Below are 17500 nucleotides of genomic sequence, written 5' to 3'. Positions count from 1 at the left end.
GATTGTGTCAAAAAGTCAAGACAAGGTCACAAAAAGGTAAAAATGTATTTTTGCTATATCTTTGGTTACTTTTATCTGGGAAAATTTGCATAATTCAATAGCCTATCTTGTGATATATATGATATAGTGGTCATTACCCTTGTTTGTGTATTTATTTGTTTTTATGTCTGTCTGTATGTTTGTGATTCTCATGACCCAAAAATTATTTTACCTAATCTTCACGGAATTTGGTTGGATGATTGGCCATGATCCAAGGACAATTTGATTAGATTTTGGAAGTGATTGAGTCAGGAGTAAAGGTCAAGGTAACAATAAGGTCAAAAACTTTTTTTTTCTGCATGCAAAAAATGAAAGGAAATTCAGCTGCCTGTGAATGCCATGGAGGTGGTACTAACTGAATATAAACTGAATTCTTCTTCATTTATTAGGATTGATATGTTTATTGCAAATGACAGAGAAAAATTTAAGCTGTCGAGATGAGCAATATGCGTGATGCACATGCAGCAAACAATAACTGAGATGGTGAGGGCCAAGGTCTTTAGAATATTCTATGGACCTTGGTGACGACCTAGTAAAAAATGATATAATTTGGAAATATGTTCTGGATGAATGGTTTTAAATTTCTACTGGAAATAAATAGTGCAAAAACTGAGAGAGCAGACACGATAGTTATATATGGTGCAGTCAGGGTAAGGGTCTACGACTTGCTCATAATGAGCCGCGTATAGGAAAATGAAATGGCTAATGTTACAGAGGTATTCTCCTTGATATATCTGTTTAAATTGTGAATATTGCAGTGGCTATTGTGTATGTTTCTTTCTCTGGTGCCAGCTTCTCTAAGGGGAAACAGCTTAATAATAATAAAAAGGATGATAATGATAATGTCAGTAATATCAATGATAATAATATTGTGACAATGGAATTTATATCGACGACGATAATAATACACATTTATGGTAAAATTCTTTGTCTAGATTCCCAATGATACACAATGAATAATATTTTTTCTAGCTGAATAAATGAAACTGCAATTACATAGAATTTCACTTTGATACAAATTGTCGATATCTATAGGTAATCCATGGATTGAATAGTCCATTTGAAGACAGAAAATTAAGAAATATTATGTAGATAATAAAAGAATAGATTAACATAATGCCCTTCGTTTCCCCTAAGTAAATACTCATTATTAGTTTTCAGTAATTACCGAGGCTTAGCAACATTTTCAACTTGTATTAGATAAAATAATCCTACTTGTAGGTTTAGACATAAGCATAAGCTGAGTTGTTATGGTTTTGCGTGTGCTCGATGGGAATTTGTTTATTTCTTAATGAGAACCAAAGAATTACTGTTTTTGTTAGGCAACTTTTCATCATCGCACTGCCGAGATGAATTTCATCAGTAATTAGCCCTTATTTCACGTTTTTATGCACAGAACCATTAGATTTCTTCTGCACAAAACTGAACGGGAATTGTTACATTTAGTCATCCAGTAGATAGTATTAGTTTAAGATTTTACTTCTAAAGTATAACAGTAAACATCTGTGCAAGACCAAATATTTTTTATCTCGCACCCAGTGGAAAAGTATTGGGTTACCCAATTTTGTTTTAGCTCACTTCGGTCTTCGTTTTCTGTTTTTCGTTTCTTAAAAGGAAAAAAGTAAATTGAACACGGAAGAATGATTTCGCCATCTCAGAAAACTTAGATATGATTAATGGAATTGGAATCGGTGGCGCTTATGAAAAATAATGTTTGCCAAGATCCATCCTTTTGTTTCAGGCTTCACTTCGTCCGTAGATGATGGCTCTGATATTAAATTACATCCAAGAATAAGAGAGAAGTTCCCCAGAAGTTTTGATAAAGCTTGGGGTATAAGAATCTTATTATCTACAAAGAATCTTTGATGTTTTCTTTCAGAGGATATCTCTCTCTAACCTTGCTGATGCACTCAACACATTTTACAGGTTTAAGATTTTTTGCATATTCCTAAATATATTAGTTGGGCGTACATCACAACGTCTGTCTAATTGGAATATATGACATAGTAAAGCGAGGAAGATCTATTTATGGTTTGTAACAAGTTAAGTTTAATTTTATTTAGAAAAGACCTATATAAAAAACTATTATATGGAACAATATGAAATATTTGCAAATTAGATATGAAATAGGTTGCACGATGCACACAGAGACAGAGAGAGAGAGAGAGAGAGAGAGAGAGAGAGAGAGAGAGAGAGAGAGAGAGAGAGAGAGAGAGAGATGGTATATATATGGTTAGTAGATTATTTGATCATGAGATCAAAGGAATCGTACCCTTTAGGAGAGCCTAGTGATTTTTTATAGTATTGATAATTGTAAACAAGTCCTATCACCACAACAGTTTTTTGAAATAATAGGTTGCACATTATTTCCAAGCAAACACCCCACCCCCTACAAAGTAAATCCATTTCATGATAAGCTGTGGACATAGTAACATTACCTACCAACCAAACAAGGAAAATCAATACAGTGCAACGAAATTTCTTAGCCTTCAACAAATACCTCTTGCGATGGCAATGAATCATCCAATTACAGAAATGTTTGTTGATCAGACATTGAATATCCACGAACATTCTATAACTGGTTTCCGTTCTGATGGAAAGCACACACACTGTGCTTTGTTAGGATGGTTTTGGGTACGACCTCTGCTTGCCAATCTCGGTTACAAATGGGTATCAGGATCAGATGGAATCTAGAAGTAGGGTGCGGGAATATTATCGTCATTCATAGACACTTGCTGAGAACCAGATAGGTGTAACCTTTAAAGGTAGAAATTGGAAAAGAAAACTCTCCAAGCACAGAAAATCTGGAAGAACACGGAATAATGCGTTAGCAATTTCTGGTTGGGACGAAATTAACAGAATGAACTTTGATAGCTGTAATATTCAAAAGTAATAATACGGGAAGCAGAACTATTGGAGGAGATGTTAATCCACTCCATACCCACGATAGCTGAGAACCAATTCACAAGCAATTTGAATAGGATTAATATGGATTACTACGTACTGCAAACCAAACTTTTGATTGAAGATAGAAAAGCGAACAGGGGTACATTTTTTCAAGTAGACTGGACACCTGCAAATCCTGACCCTATGCTAAGAAAAAATCTTGTACCAAAATATCTTGGATGTCAATGAAAATAGACGCTTGAGGAAGGTTGTAAGCATGACGAAGGAGTTAGCAGCTACTTAGAGATAAACATTATGTATTGTAACATTATACATATAAAATCATGTATCCTTCATTTGTCAGAACACAAAAATGTTCCTTGTATACTACTACTACTACTACTACTACTACTACTACTACTACTACTACTACCATAATATTGATAAGGATCAAAGACAGTAAAGGGATGACAGGAGAGCCTACCTATAAAAAACCGTGCGCCTGATCAGCACCATCTATTGCCGACGCACCAAACTAATTAGATAAATAACTACGCGATTCGGTATTTCGGAGGGTTCATATAACGGATTTTGAGTGAAGCGAAAAACCCTATTTTTGGGTGAGATAGCCATGTAATCCTGATGGAAGGTTCCTATAAGTAGCTTCCAAGGGATATTTGAACTACAGTGATATTCCCAGAGAATTTACCTTTAGGTCACCAGAATTCTAACTCCTGGCGCGAATATCCTTAAAATTTCTCTTAAGGATATCGCATAATCAGGGGACGTATACCTTGATACGACACATAGAAATCTTCACCCCGAATAGCGTTTTCGCCTCGAGGGGGAAGATTGGCAAATTAGAAGGGGAGCCGTTATCAAGATTACCCTTCCTCCCATACTACTATTGAGTATCTAGATGGTGCCATATCCAAGATGGCGATCATTCCAAGTAGCATTGAGCATGGTACTAGAGATATAGTAGTTTCAGGAGGGATCCTGCCAATGCCTTTTCTATAGAAAAGGTGGGCGGGTCCATCAGGACGACATGGCTATCTCACCCAAAAATAGATTTTTCTCGTCACCCAAAATATGTTTTTTGGGCTCAAGCCATGTCGTCCTGATGGAAGTTTACCAGAGAATTACTAGAAAGTACTGTATCTGTGGATTTTCCTAGTTGCCTTAACCTTGGGACAATTTTTCTATGGTTATCTGGACCATTGAGACAAATGACGTTACCGTTATCCGTCATTACCACTAATCATAGACAATATTAGTGCTTCCTGCCCCCTGCAGGGAAGAGTCATACTAGACAGTAGAAAAGGGGCCTCAAGGTTAGCATATATTGTATTAAAAAACATAAGTATACACCAGATATACAAACAGTCTCAAGGTTTGTATATATTGTCAGAATAATACAAGTATCAACTATATCCATTGTTCGTAAGCATACAATGATATGAGGTTTACTTAACTAAATAAGTAAGAGAACTCTGGCATATTTAGTGTACAAATTGCAGGGCCAAATAGGACACAATTACATTCTGATAGACATTTATTTCGAATAAATGACTAAATGGAAAAACGAGTGTAACGAATGTAACGTGTTGAAGGAATTATAAGTACAATGTATACAGAAAATATTTTTCCCTCCCTGAAAGGGATGAAATGATGAGTGCCCTTCTAAAACTAAAAATTTTGATAAATCTTCCCAATATATATTCTGTAAATGTTGTATACTATCAACACTGTGTACTACGTACACACGGCACAAGTGTTATCTGTATAATTCCACTACTGAGATTTTGAACTTAAAAGGTATCGCACTGGGAGTGTCAACACCTTTTCACCCTAATTGATAGTCCCAATCAATTAACTGTTCATCACAGCACTAGACGACAGGTTTTAATACACTACCTGCCGCCACCACACAATGCTTCAGTTCATGAACTTGCTTAGTGTAATGTTTGTAGAACACTCTGGATGATTTCCATCCAGTATGTAAGTGCAGACGCTCAAAGTCCATATACTGAAAAAAGTTCAGTGATGAAGCAATTTTCCTCGGATCATGACCTGCGGGTGTACTGTCAGGATCCGCTCTGGGAATGAAGTAGGTGAGCTTCGCCCTCAGTTGTTTTAGGGATAAGTTTGATCCTTTGAAGGGCTGTCCTCCCCTGAAGTCTGAAGTTCTATGAAGATAGACCTTTAGACACTCCACCGGACATAGAGACATCTTCCTCCAGAGGGCAGATTCTCCAGGGACCCCATCTATTAGTGGGTAGCTCGTTCTTGGCGAGAAAAGCTGGATCAGGAAAGAGATTCAGTTCTCCCACTTCTGTGAACTGAATGTGGCCCTCATTTCTTGATATGGCTACTATTTCACTAACTTAAGAGCTTTAGGCTTTGCCTCTGAATCAGTCTGTGAGCAAATCCTAAATGAAGCTACTCACAGATCTGGTAATTGCTTGAACCTCGTATACACTGACTTCCCTGGCGTTATAACTAGTATGGTTGGTTCTCCAGTCGGGACATCTGATCATGCCTTGATTTCATTACTAGTGAAGACTGAGCAGCCTGTCCCTGATATATCATACTCTTGTAAAATTTATATGAAATCCCAAGAAGACTGGAATGGGATTTTGCTTGATCTTTTGTGCTTGAATTGGTCACAATTATATAGTAGTGTAGATCTTGTTGTCCCTTTGAATGAGAATCTAGTCAACATAATTGATAGGCGTATCCCTTCTCGTGTGCTAAGGTAGCGAGTGAAGGACAAACCGTGGTTCAATGATGATTGTAGACGTGCTTATTTGGAGAAGCAGGAGGCCCATCCTCTTTGGAAGGGTAACAGATCAGATTTGCCCTGGAACAACTATACTCAGCTTCGAGCTTTTGCTCAGAGAGTTTATGCCTCAACTGAAAAGGAGTACACTTTAACCATAAAAGAAAACCTTTCTGGTACAACTCAGGAACATAAATGGTGGTCTACCCTTAAATCTGCACTCTTTGGTGTAAATGCAAGAGTTCCTCCTTTACTTAAACCAGATGGCTCAGTCACTCACTGTCCAAATGAAAAGGCAACCCTTTTGGCTGATGTTTTTGACAGTAAACAGAGTAATGAAAAACTTGAACTTCTTCATTCCCTTTTTCCTGAGGCTAAACTAACTAGTTTAGCTTTTCGATCTCGTGAGATAAAAGCTCTGTTGATGGACCTTGATGATTATGGAGGTGTAGACCCAAATGTTATTTTTCCTTTGTTTTTTATAAAGACAGCAGATTTCTTAGCTCCAAAGTTATCTGTTATTTTGTGCAAGTTAGCAAGAAGAGGAGCTTTTAGCACTTGTTAGAGAATTGGTAATGTTACTCTTCTATGTAAATGTGTTTGTGGTAGCTCAAGTCCCACTGATGACCGCCCAATTTCCATAACTCCCATATTATCTAAAGTTTTTGAATGTCTTTTGGCAAAACCTCTTAATAGATTTGCTGAAGGTAATCATCTGCTCCCTAGTTTGCAATTTGGTTTTCGTAAAGGCCTTGGAGCATGTGATGCCCTTCTTACACTCTCCAACGCTGTACAGAAATCCCTTGATTGTGGTCAGGAAGTTCGTATTATTGGCCTTGATTTTAGTGCTGCCTTCAACCGTGTTAATTATGAGGCCCTTGTTTTCAAACTCAAACAGTTGGGATTGGATGGGTCGTTTCTTAGCATTATTATTGTTTTTTTAAGTAATAGATCTCAAAGAGTTGTTGTTGATGGGCACCATAGTGAATATAGGAATGTGATATCTGGTGTTCCTCAGGGTAGTGTTCTTGGCCCATTACTTTTCACACTATATACACATGACATGTGGTTTGGCCTAGAAAACAAGCTTGTTGCATATGCAGATGATGCTACTCTCTTTGCATCAATTCCATCCCCTGAATGTAGATCTAGGGCTGGTGAATCCCTTAATAGAGATTTAGCTACAATTAGTGCATGGTGCAAATTATGGGGTATGAAGTTGAATCCTGATAAAACTCAAAGTATGATTGTAAGTAGGTCAAGGACGATGGCTCCTCAACATCCGGATCTCAGTATTGATAATGTTTCTTCAAATTTGTATGACTCTTTTAAAATGTGATTCTCGACAGCAAATTTACTTTTGTAGGAACACATTAGGTCTGTGTCTTCTTTAATTGCACAAAAAATTGGCTTATTGAGAGAGTCTTACAAGATTTTCAATGATCAATCTATTCTGAAGAAGTGTTTTAATTCTTTCATTCTATCTTGTTTTGAGTATTGTTCTCCTGTCTAGGGTTCAGCTGCTGATTCTCAGCTTATTTTGTTGGACAGAAACTAATGGTCTATTAAATTTCTTATTCCTGATCTAGATATTAATCTTTGGCACCGTCATTCAATTAGTTCATTATGCATGTTGCATAAGATTTTTCATAACTCTGACCATCCTTCACATTCAGATCTCCCTGGACAATTCTATCCTGTTCGTAATAATAGGGAGGCAGTTAATTTTAATAGCCAGGCCTTCTCGATCATGAAGCTCATTACTACACAGTATTCTAGAAGTTTTATTCCAGCTGTGACCAAGTTGTGGAATGATCTTCCTAATCGGGTAGTTGAACCAGTAGAACTTCAAAAGTTCAAAGTTGGAGCAAATGTATTTATGGTGACCAGGCTGACATGAGTCTTTTTATAGTTTATATATGACATATCTGTTGTTGACGTTGTTAATAGTTTATATAGGACGTATCTGTTTTGACACTGTTACTGTTTTTAGAATGATATATTGTTAATTTATTCTCATCATTTATTTATTTCCTTATATCCTTTCCTCACTGGGCTATTTTTCCCTGTTGGAGCCCTAGGGCTTATAGGATGTTGCTTTTCCAACTAGGGTTGTAGCTTGGCTAATAATAATAATAATAATAATTATAATAATAATAACTCTAGCCCCTGAGGCTATAGTGAACAGGAAAATAACCTTCTGGGTTAGATCTTTGAGAGAACAATCTTCATCATCCCCAGATGAAGCACAATGTAGGACCTTGTCTAAAGACCATGGAATGGGCTTCGGAGGAGCTGCAGGCCTAAGTCTAGCGCATGCTTTCGTTTGTCTGATCCACTTGAAAGGCATATAGAAGAGGTCTAGTCAAGGCTTGCTTACACGTAGTTATCGTGCTAGTTGCCAGACCTTGATTATGAAGGTGGATAAAGAAGGACGAACAGAAGTCTATTGAAACCCAATTCTTCCAAGACGATTCATATTGTCTTCTAGTTGACTTAGACTTGTATTCTTCTAAGAAGCCTATACTGCCTTTTGAGATCCCAAATCTATTCTTAACTGCTAGGGCGAGAAAATCATGAAATGAAGGTTTTGGGTTCTCTGTGATGAACCGAAGACAGTTAACTTCTGAACCCGTTGAGACAGTGCTGGGTTCGGTACAAGAGCCAGCCTCAGCTTCAGTTCCCTCACTAGAGGGGACCAGTAGCTCTTGGGCTATTTGGGAGCCATTAGAGCTGCCGCTCCTTGGAAGGGTCTCAGCATGTTGAGGACCTTCAGCAGGAGATTGGATGGAAGGAACAGGAAATTACGGGTCCATCCGTTCCAAACTAGGGACATGGCGTCCCTTATCTACTCTAGAGGGTCCTCTTATGGGGCTACATATCGAGGTAGTTTCTTGATGACGTTCGTCACGAAGAGGCCGTTCTGCAGTTCCGTGAGTTGTTCCAAGATGGAAGAGAATGAGTCTGCGTCTGTGGACTATTCTGACTCTATCGGCTTGAGCCCGAGTAGAGCCTCCGCTGTCACATTGCGGATGATTTGTAAGTGAACTGCTGATAGGTGCCGTTTCGTTAAGCAAGGGATGGCTAATATCACGTAGATTATCTGGGACGATCTCTCGCCTTATCGGCTCAGATGTCTCACTATCACTTCGCTGTCCAAGATAAGCCTGATGAGGGCTGATCTGCGTGGGGAGAGTTTTCCCAACGTCAAAAGGACTGCCATGGCTTCCCAAATGTTAATGAAAAGGGCCTTGAACAGAGATGAACAAATCCCTTGGACTTTCTTTTGATGGGAATGAAAATCCCCATTCTTCCGTCGAGGCATCCATCTGGATGATCATCGATGGTAGAGGTGGTTGCAAGGGCACGGTCCTCATTAGGCTCTTGGCCTTTGACCATGAGTTGAGAAGTGATCAAAGTAAGGCCGATATTAGTCATTTTAGATCTCTTTGAGCGCTTGATGTGTATCTTCTCCAGACTCCTGACGCATTTTTCAGCTGTGCTCTTAGCACTGGGTCTGTCACTGCTGCGAACTGGAGAGAATCCAGTACTCTTTCCTGTTAGCGTCTTGAAATCCTGTCGGATTAGAGTAATCTTTTGACCGACCCTGCGATCTCCTTCTTCTTCCCTAAGAGAAAGGAGAGACAATGTGACCTCAGGTTCCAATGGACTTTCAGTCATTGAAACCTTTGAGATGGAAAGAGTCGAGACTTCTTGAAGTTGATTTTGCATCCCAGAAGTTCCAGGAACTGGGTTACCTCCTTGGAGGTTTGCAGACCAGCTGCTTCGGGTGCTGCCCACACCGGCCAGTCGTCCAGGTACTTTGTTACCTGAACAGTTTCTTGGCGTGGTTGTTACACGACTGCATCTGCCAATTTCGTGAAGATACTTGGAACTATGTTTAGTCCGAAGAGTATGGCGCTTAGAACATACTTTATCTTCTTCAACATGAATCCTAGGTAGAGGGAGTGGGGGCGACTGACTAGAAGATGCCAATAGGCATTTGTCAGGTCTATTGAGACTGTGAGTGCCCCTTTTTTTTCAATAGGGTCCTTATGTGTAGAAGGATTAACATCTGGAACTTGCTGTTTCTTATGAACTTGTTGAGTGGCAACAAGTCCAGAATGACTCCGAGTTTTCTTGAGTCCTTCTCGGGAACACAAAACAGCCTTCCCTGAAATTTGATGGACTTTGCTTTCCTTATAACCTGTACGCTCAAGAGCTATAGGGTTTACTATTCTGATACGGGGTTGAAGTGTTGGAAAAGTTGAGGAAGTAATTGTGGAGATATGTCTAGTTTCCTAGTCCAATCTTGATTAGGCCTTGGGCCCAAGGATCGAAGGTCCAACGATCCTGAAATTGTTGGAGCCTCCCTCGTACCGGAAGCGTCTCCTTGCTTCGATTGATCGGACGGTTTACCTCCTCGACCGCCTACCTGGGGCACCGCGGTCATAGAAACTGTGGGGTGTTGTTGAGCAGGCCGAGGGGAAAGTATAGGCTTTTTCGTCTTCCTTTTAGGTTTGGGACCCACATCCGGGGAAGACTTCCTCTTTGAAGAGATGCCCTACTTCTGGAGAAGGTTCCTATTCTCCGTGATAGCTTTCTCGACTACCTCTTTGACTACATCGTTTGGAAAGAGGTCTTTACCCCAGATGTTGGAAGATATCAGCTTCCTGGGCTCGTGTTTCACTGTTGCAGCAGCGAACACGAACTCTCTACAGGCTCTCCTAGCCTTCATAAAAGCATATAGGCCTTTTACTAAGGTGGCCATATGCATTTTGGCCAAGACCATGAGCATGTCTGGGGTACCTCGTTGGCCTCCACACATCTCTATGCAGTTTTGTAGGGATAAAGAGGCCACAAGTCTCTCCTTTGTCTCTTGTTCCTTGCACAAGAGAAACTCTGAAAGTTTAGGGAGATTCTAGCTAAACTGTCGTCCAGCCATGTCCCTGTCCAGTTTCCCTACTGAGAAGGTTAGGTGGACTTCCTTCCATTCCTTCTCCTGCATGGGTAAGGTTAGTGACAGAGGCCTGCACTCCTCAAGTGCAGGGCATGGTTTGTCTGCCTCCACTGCCTTGGCAACAGATTTAAACGCCTTCCACATAAAGGGGAATGCTATTGAATCAGGGGAAAGAAAGGTAGGGTGTTTCTTGCTCAAGGCGGATACTCTCGATACCGAATAACCCGCCTTTCTCAGGCTACTTGACAAGAGAGCCTGTGCCTTATCGTGGTCGAAAACCATGACTTCCTCCGATTCTGTCTCCTCTTTTGATATTGGTTCATGCTTCAGTCGAATGAAGAAATCAGGGAAAGCGTTAAAGTTTGGCCAAAACTGGATGTCATCTGGGGGGACAGCTCCCATCTTCTCTGAGATGTAGAGTTTGCCGTTCAAAATCGGCATAAGCTTCGCATACCTCCAGGAATTGGTTTTGGAGCAAGTCGGGAGGTCTTGGTCTCTGGGTTGCTTGAATGACCCTCGGGAGGTGATAAGTGGAGCTTTACTGAGCTCTCTCTTGAATTTCGCTTCCCTTGTTTCACCTCGTTTGTGAATGTTCTCCATTAAATCCGTAAGATGGGCCAGCGCCTGGCTTGTATTGTCCAGTGGAGGGGTAGAAGGTGAAGACGTCGAGGGTAATGGCTCCGGGGCCGGCACAGACGGAAGAAATTCCGACATGATATCGTCATCTTCTCCCAGGGGTGCCTCCCTGCCATTCATCTTAATGGTAATCTGGACACAGGGAGGCGCGAGTCGTGCTTGGGGCACAACCAATTCACTACCACTTTCGGGAACAGTAAACTACGCATCCTATCGTTTGGTAGGTATGGTCCCGGAGAGTTTTCCTGGAACCCTCATACCCATTTGCGTAGATTTTTACGTGCCGCATCTCTAGACTCCATTGACTTGGGGTCATCAAAACCTTCGGTCACTAAGGTCCGGCAGATATTGCAGACTTGGGGGTCCCAATATTACAGGGATTCGGTAATAATGGTGCAAGGGGCATGAGACCTGCATGCTCTATGACCGTAGAAGTACTTACTCCTAAGATTGCAGAAGATCGCATCGCATGTCATCTGGGGCTCCTCCTGTAAAGAAAGGAAAACAAAATGAGTATATGATTGTTTATCTCACATGCTAAACAGATATTTAATTATTCATATTTTAATCATTATAGCTTAGGATAGTAAGCTAGAAAGAAATAGGGAAAGACACATACTTGTGTATCCCTCCCAGCCAATTGCTGTAATCTCCCCCCAATATTAAAGATAAAGAGTTTCCTTTATCAGGGCATCTCGAAAGAGAAGGGTTCTAACCCCTAGGGATAGAAGAAGTGTACACTACCACTGACCCTTCTAATTATTTAATATTGGGGGATAAGTATTAACTGATTTCCAATCAGAGTATTGAAGGAATTCAATTCTTTCAATATAGGTTCAGTCTCAGCAAAAGCCTGTACAAGGGTACACAAGATATGTTAGAAACTAACTACTGTATTATAATACTATAGTTTTCTGTTTGCAATATATACTATATTACAAATATACTAGCTACTGTATAATCATATACTGTAGTTCAGCCGGTGTGTTGCCGGCATGGATAGCACCTGGCGGTACGGTCCGGTCGTCATGTCGCCGACCGGACTAGAAATTAAATAAGACACATACTTGTGTATCCCACCCAACCAATTCCTGTGACGTTCCCTTCCAATATTACAACTATAGAACTTCCTGATCAGGGAAGCTCAAAGATAAGGGTTCTAACCTTTAGCGATAGAAAGTGTTCTACCACTGACCCTTCTAAATATTCAATATTGTAGGGTAAATTGTAGACTGATTTCTAATCAGAGTATTGAAGGAATTCTATTCCTTCAATATAGGATTGGTCTCAGCAAAAGACTGGGCAAGGATACACAAGATATGTTGGAAATTAACTACTGTATAATATATACAATAGTTTTCTATCTGCAGTATATACTCTACTGCAAATATACTGGCTACTGTATGATCATATACTGTAATTCAGTCGGCATATTGCTGGCAGAGCTAGTCCCTGGAGGCACAGTCCAGCCGGCATATGGGCAGCAGGTTTGTATCCGGCGGCACCGGTACAGTCGGCATGCCGCCGACTGAGTAAGTACCTGACGGCGCTGGCCCGGCCGGCATGCTACCGGTCTGGTATATTGCCGGCAGGTTTGTATCCGGCGGCACCGGTACAGTCGGCATGCCGCCGACTGAGTAAGTACCTGACAGCGCCGGCCCGGCCGGCTAGTACCTGGCGGCACTAGGTGATAGAGAGAGAGAAAGCATGGAGTGAAGAACTGCCTTATTTCAATGTATGATTACACTAAATAAGGATGTAAGTATATAAACTTACTGCCTTCCTCCAGAAGGAAGGTTCAAATGGAAGGGGAGAATGCATCATACAGGCTTCCATCCAGCCACAAAGACCATTGCCGGCAATCTGTGGATGGCAGTCCAAGGGAGGACTGAAGAACCTTCAGCGGCAGAGGGGTCTCCCACCGGCAGCCGCCATAGCCGGCACAATCCTATGTCCGTAAGGGAAAGACTGAGTGGCTAAACAGCTGCGTAAGTAGGAGCCCGGCCGGCCCCACAACCCGCTGGCAAGCGGTGAGATTGCAGGACGACGGCCACAAGGAATGCGATGTCTAAGTCATCGCTAAAGGATAGAGGGGGTAAGGAAAAGGTCCTGTATGAAGTGTGGAAGGAAGCGGCATGGTTGCCGGTCCTACCACACAACGAAGAAACTCTGTTTCAATATCGGCGCCGTCCTAGGCGGCAGAAGAATATCTATTCTTCAACCTAGGGTTTGCCAATAGAGTTAAGGGGAGGCGGCAGGCTTGCCGCCCCCTCTCAACATGGGAGAAACATCGTTTCAGTGCCGGCGCCATCCTAGGCAGCAGAAGAATGTCTATTCTTCAGCCTAAGGTCTGTGAGCACAGGACTAGTCTTCTAGACCGCAGGGGAGAAGGTGGCGGCATCTTACAACCACTTCAAGTGGGGCCTGGGGAGGTCTAGCCTAATAAGCCGGCGGCTGAGGCCGGCAGGGGAATGACTACTCACCCTGCCGGCCGGCCACCGGCAAAAGGCTGAATACTCAGAGGTTCTGTCAAAAACCCAAAGTCGGCCATCTGCCGGCCAGGGAAAGAGACAGACTACACTAGCCTAGTCAAGCCTGATTGTCTACTCAATGGCAAGACCAAGATAGAGTTGTAGCCTATGGCTGCACTCAGAGGGAAGGAGGGATTACCCTTAAATCTCCACAGGAGACAAGTATTGAGTTATATAATTCTAGGAGATGTACTATCTCCCATTGAATTAATAAAACGATACACGAGGGTAAACAGGGATAATGTCTTAATGTATGCCACAACGCCTAGGCTAGCTAGCCTAGGCAAGACGAGATCTCGGTTACCTAAATCGCCGAAACTCTAACGTATACAATCGACAAAAGGAAGAGGAAATTATGCATGAAATAAATATCTTTACTAGTATAATTGTGCCTAAATAGCTTTCATAATTTATTACTACTATTACAACCGGGAATCATTCTGCTAACTAAATAACACATGCATAATGAACGATAGCGCCCATGGCGCCTCCGGTGACAGGCCTAGCTCCTAACACAATTAATTACTCTAATTTCACTGTGGAGCAGAAGCTAAAAACTATACATTGTAAAGAATGAATACTCAACTTTCCAGAGGCGAAAAAAGCTGGAGATTGCATAATAATCCTCTCAAAATCGATCAAAAGGTTCGATCAACAGGGAACACCACCATGCAAATTCGCTACAAAAATAGGAATAACCACCATCTTGGATATGGCGCCATCTAGATACTCAATAGTAGTATGGGAGGAAGGGTAACCTTGATAACAGCTCCCCTTCTAATTTGCCAATCTTCCTTCTCGAGGCGAAAACGCTATTCGGGGTGAAGATTGCTATGTGTCGTATCAAGATATATATCGCCTGATTATGCAATATCCTTAAAAGAAACTTTAAGGATATTCGTGCCAGGAGTTAGAATTCTGGAGACATAAAGGTAAATTCTCTGGGAATATCACTGTAGTTCAAATATCCCTTGGAAGCTACTTATAGGAACCTTCCATCAGGACGACATGGCTTGAGCCTAAAAATAATGTTACTATGATAGTTATCCAACGATTGGTCTATTATTTTTCCTCCAGTGCTTTTCAATTTATTTGTATTGAATTGTACTGATCATTTTAATACCTATATTCTTTTTGATACTCATATAGGTCGTTCATTTACTTTCTCATAAGCTAAGGACTCTCTTCCTTTACACAATAAGAGTTGATACGAAATTTAATACGTATATGCGATATTTATTGCTATCATTAAACAGCCGACTGTGTATATGGCTAACTTAAGGCTGCATACATCTACAAAATGCAAGACTAAACTAGGGGGGGAGAAGATTAGTGGTGAGTGTTCTAATATTGTCTTAGGCTTGTTGAGAGTCATACTTTACTCGTACCATAGTGAGGTAAGGTCAGAAAACATGACCTGCTTTTTTTCTGAATTGAATGTGATTTTTGGTTTCTAGAGGTACGAGTTTGCACTTAGCAAAATAAAGACCTCTCGAAATGGCTTTAGTCTCTATTAGGCCCTCTTTCAATGTATAAGCTCGGACTTTGATAAAGTACACATTTTCAGCTAGTTGTAACCATATATACAGTAAATATACAACCTAACCTTTACTTTGCATCGATAAATGGAAGAAAACTGCACCATTTGACGATAGTCTATTCTTAAGGGGCAATATATTAAACATTTGCTACTTGTTTTATTTATAACGATGTCATTGCTTCCATTGTTTTGAAATCTTGAGTCAGTGTTATCACATTATGGGATCCCAAATTCCCTTGAGAAGGATGGAAATACAACTTACTGAGCTTCAATGGTAAAATAAAAAAAAACATTGGTACGTTTATTTTTCTAAATGATAAAATTTGTTTTATTGATGGGGAAGCATAGATTTGTATCATGCTTCATAAAAAACAACGATCATAGTTTGAAAAGAACGCTGGTGAAATTTTTCCATCTGGCAACAATGACCTGAGTAAATGAGTAACAGACGTCAATTGCACAATATTTCATCGCCGTCTGTTGTAGCCGTGACCTACTAAAGCGGCAAATGTTCACAGAAATTCTAGCTACATTCCTGTCTTCCCTTTACTGTCTTTGAATAATGATGATGAAAATTAAAAGGAATCATTTTGAGTTGAATTTCATGGGTCCAAAAATAAATTCTTGTTCGTCTATTGAGACCGTTAAAATGTTATATCTTTGCCAATTTATCAAGTGGGCCTTAAAGTTTTGGGTAGTTGAGATTGTTGATTAAGTAATATTTATTAAAGTAACTCTTCCCTGATAGATAACTGAAAGATACCATGAATTGATAGCGCCTCAGATTGTTTTAAGATAAACTAATGGTACCTATTTATCCATTGAAACGAATTAAAAGTAGTTTGGGTGACTCAGGGCCTGAATACTTCATTCAGGTATCTTAAAACCCTTCCAAACATTTCTCAAAAAAAAAAAAAAAAAAAAAAAAAAGATAAACAGTGAAAATGATACATACATCAATATAGCTGATATTAGCGCCGTAGTAGTAGTGACTCTTTCCACAATCAGACAAAAGTGGTAACAGTTTCTCTGGCTGATCGAGTCTGCCAACTGCCTTGTTCACGAATCCCATCACCCTAGAAAAGAAACATTTTATGCTTAGGACATGGCATTACACTCTATCAATGCACGAAAACAATGTACGCAAACACAAACATGAGTCTTGTTACTTAAATTATCAACTTTTTTTTTGTACTTAATTTACATTTGCTTATCATATTTTTTATTTTTTACCTCTCATTTTTTTACCTTGTTTGTATTCAGGGTACTTGGTCTTACCAACTAGGGTTGCAGATTGCCATGTAATGATAATAACAATGATTTTTTATTTCCATTATATATTTTATTAAAGGATGCATGCATTATAATTTTAGTGATTAATCAATGTGAGTTATGAATAATTTTCTATCAATATAATGTTTGATGTACTCTTTCTTATGGCCAAAATATTTTCATAGTCTATGGGAACGTAAGTTCCGTTGACCTTTTGTTTGAGGATGAGCACCGATGATATAAATATACACATAAACATTTACTTATACATACATAAATAAATATACATATATATATATATATATATATATATATATATATATATATATATATATATATGCTATTCCTGGTGAGGAGCATCACAGTGCTAAAGAAAAAGGGTAGATGGCATAAAGAATTGGAAGGTCCTATGGGAAAATCAGTGTTCAAAGTGTTTTTTCATCTGTATGTTCGTCGATAATTGTTTCAGAATAAAAGTGTCAAAACCACTGACGATAACATCTGTTAGTTATAAATTTCCTCCTCATTTAGGGGCTCTAGCATTATCTAACGGAAGCTGAGAATTGAATCTTACTGATGGTAACAAAAATGGCACTCAAAAAGTGATGCACACAGCTTGGTTTCATCTTTTTAGATAGAAAGAAGATAATTCTCAAGTTATTTATTCTAAAATAAGGATAATGTTGTATATTCATTTTTTAACTTTGTTTGCAAGGTAAGATACTCACTGGTTATCTGTATATGAGACAAAGACTGTACCCTATTGTGGTAACTCGAAATTCCCTCCCCCCCGAATAACCCGACAGGATCTAACACATCTCAGTATGATTGAATAAGAAGTGTAATATTTCATA

General features: G+C 39.9%; 1 protein-coding gene across 1 annotated transcript in view; it reads right to left on the bottom strand.

Annotated features, from left to right (window-relative positions):
* Positions 1–17500, bottom strand: part of LOC137618127 (globin CTT-VIII-like) — a 642050-nt gene that overhangs the window by 107838 nt on the left and 516712 nt on the right. The window contains exon 3 of the mRNA XM_068348142.1: positions 16330–16450. Within this exon, the coding sequence (XP_068204243.1) occupies positions 16330–16450 (121 nt within the window). The remainder of the gene's footprint in view (positions 1–16329; positions 16451–17500) is intronic.

The sequence above is a fragment of the Palaemon carinicauda genome, chromosome 24 (assembly GCF_036898095.1).
Source record: "Palaemon carinicauda isolate YSFRI2023 chromosome 24, ASM3689809v2, whole genome shotgun sequence".
NCBI classification, from domain to species: Eukaryota; Metazoa; Arthropoda; class Malacostraca; order Decapoda; family Palaemonidae; genus Palaemon; species Palaemon carinicauda.
The sequence above is the reverse complement of the archived record's forward strand: the minus strand, read 5'-3'. Positions and strand labels throughout refer to the sequence as shown.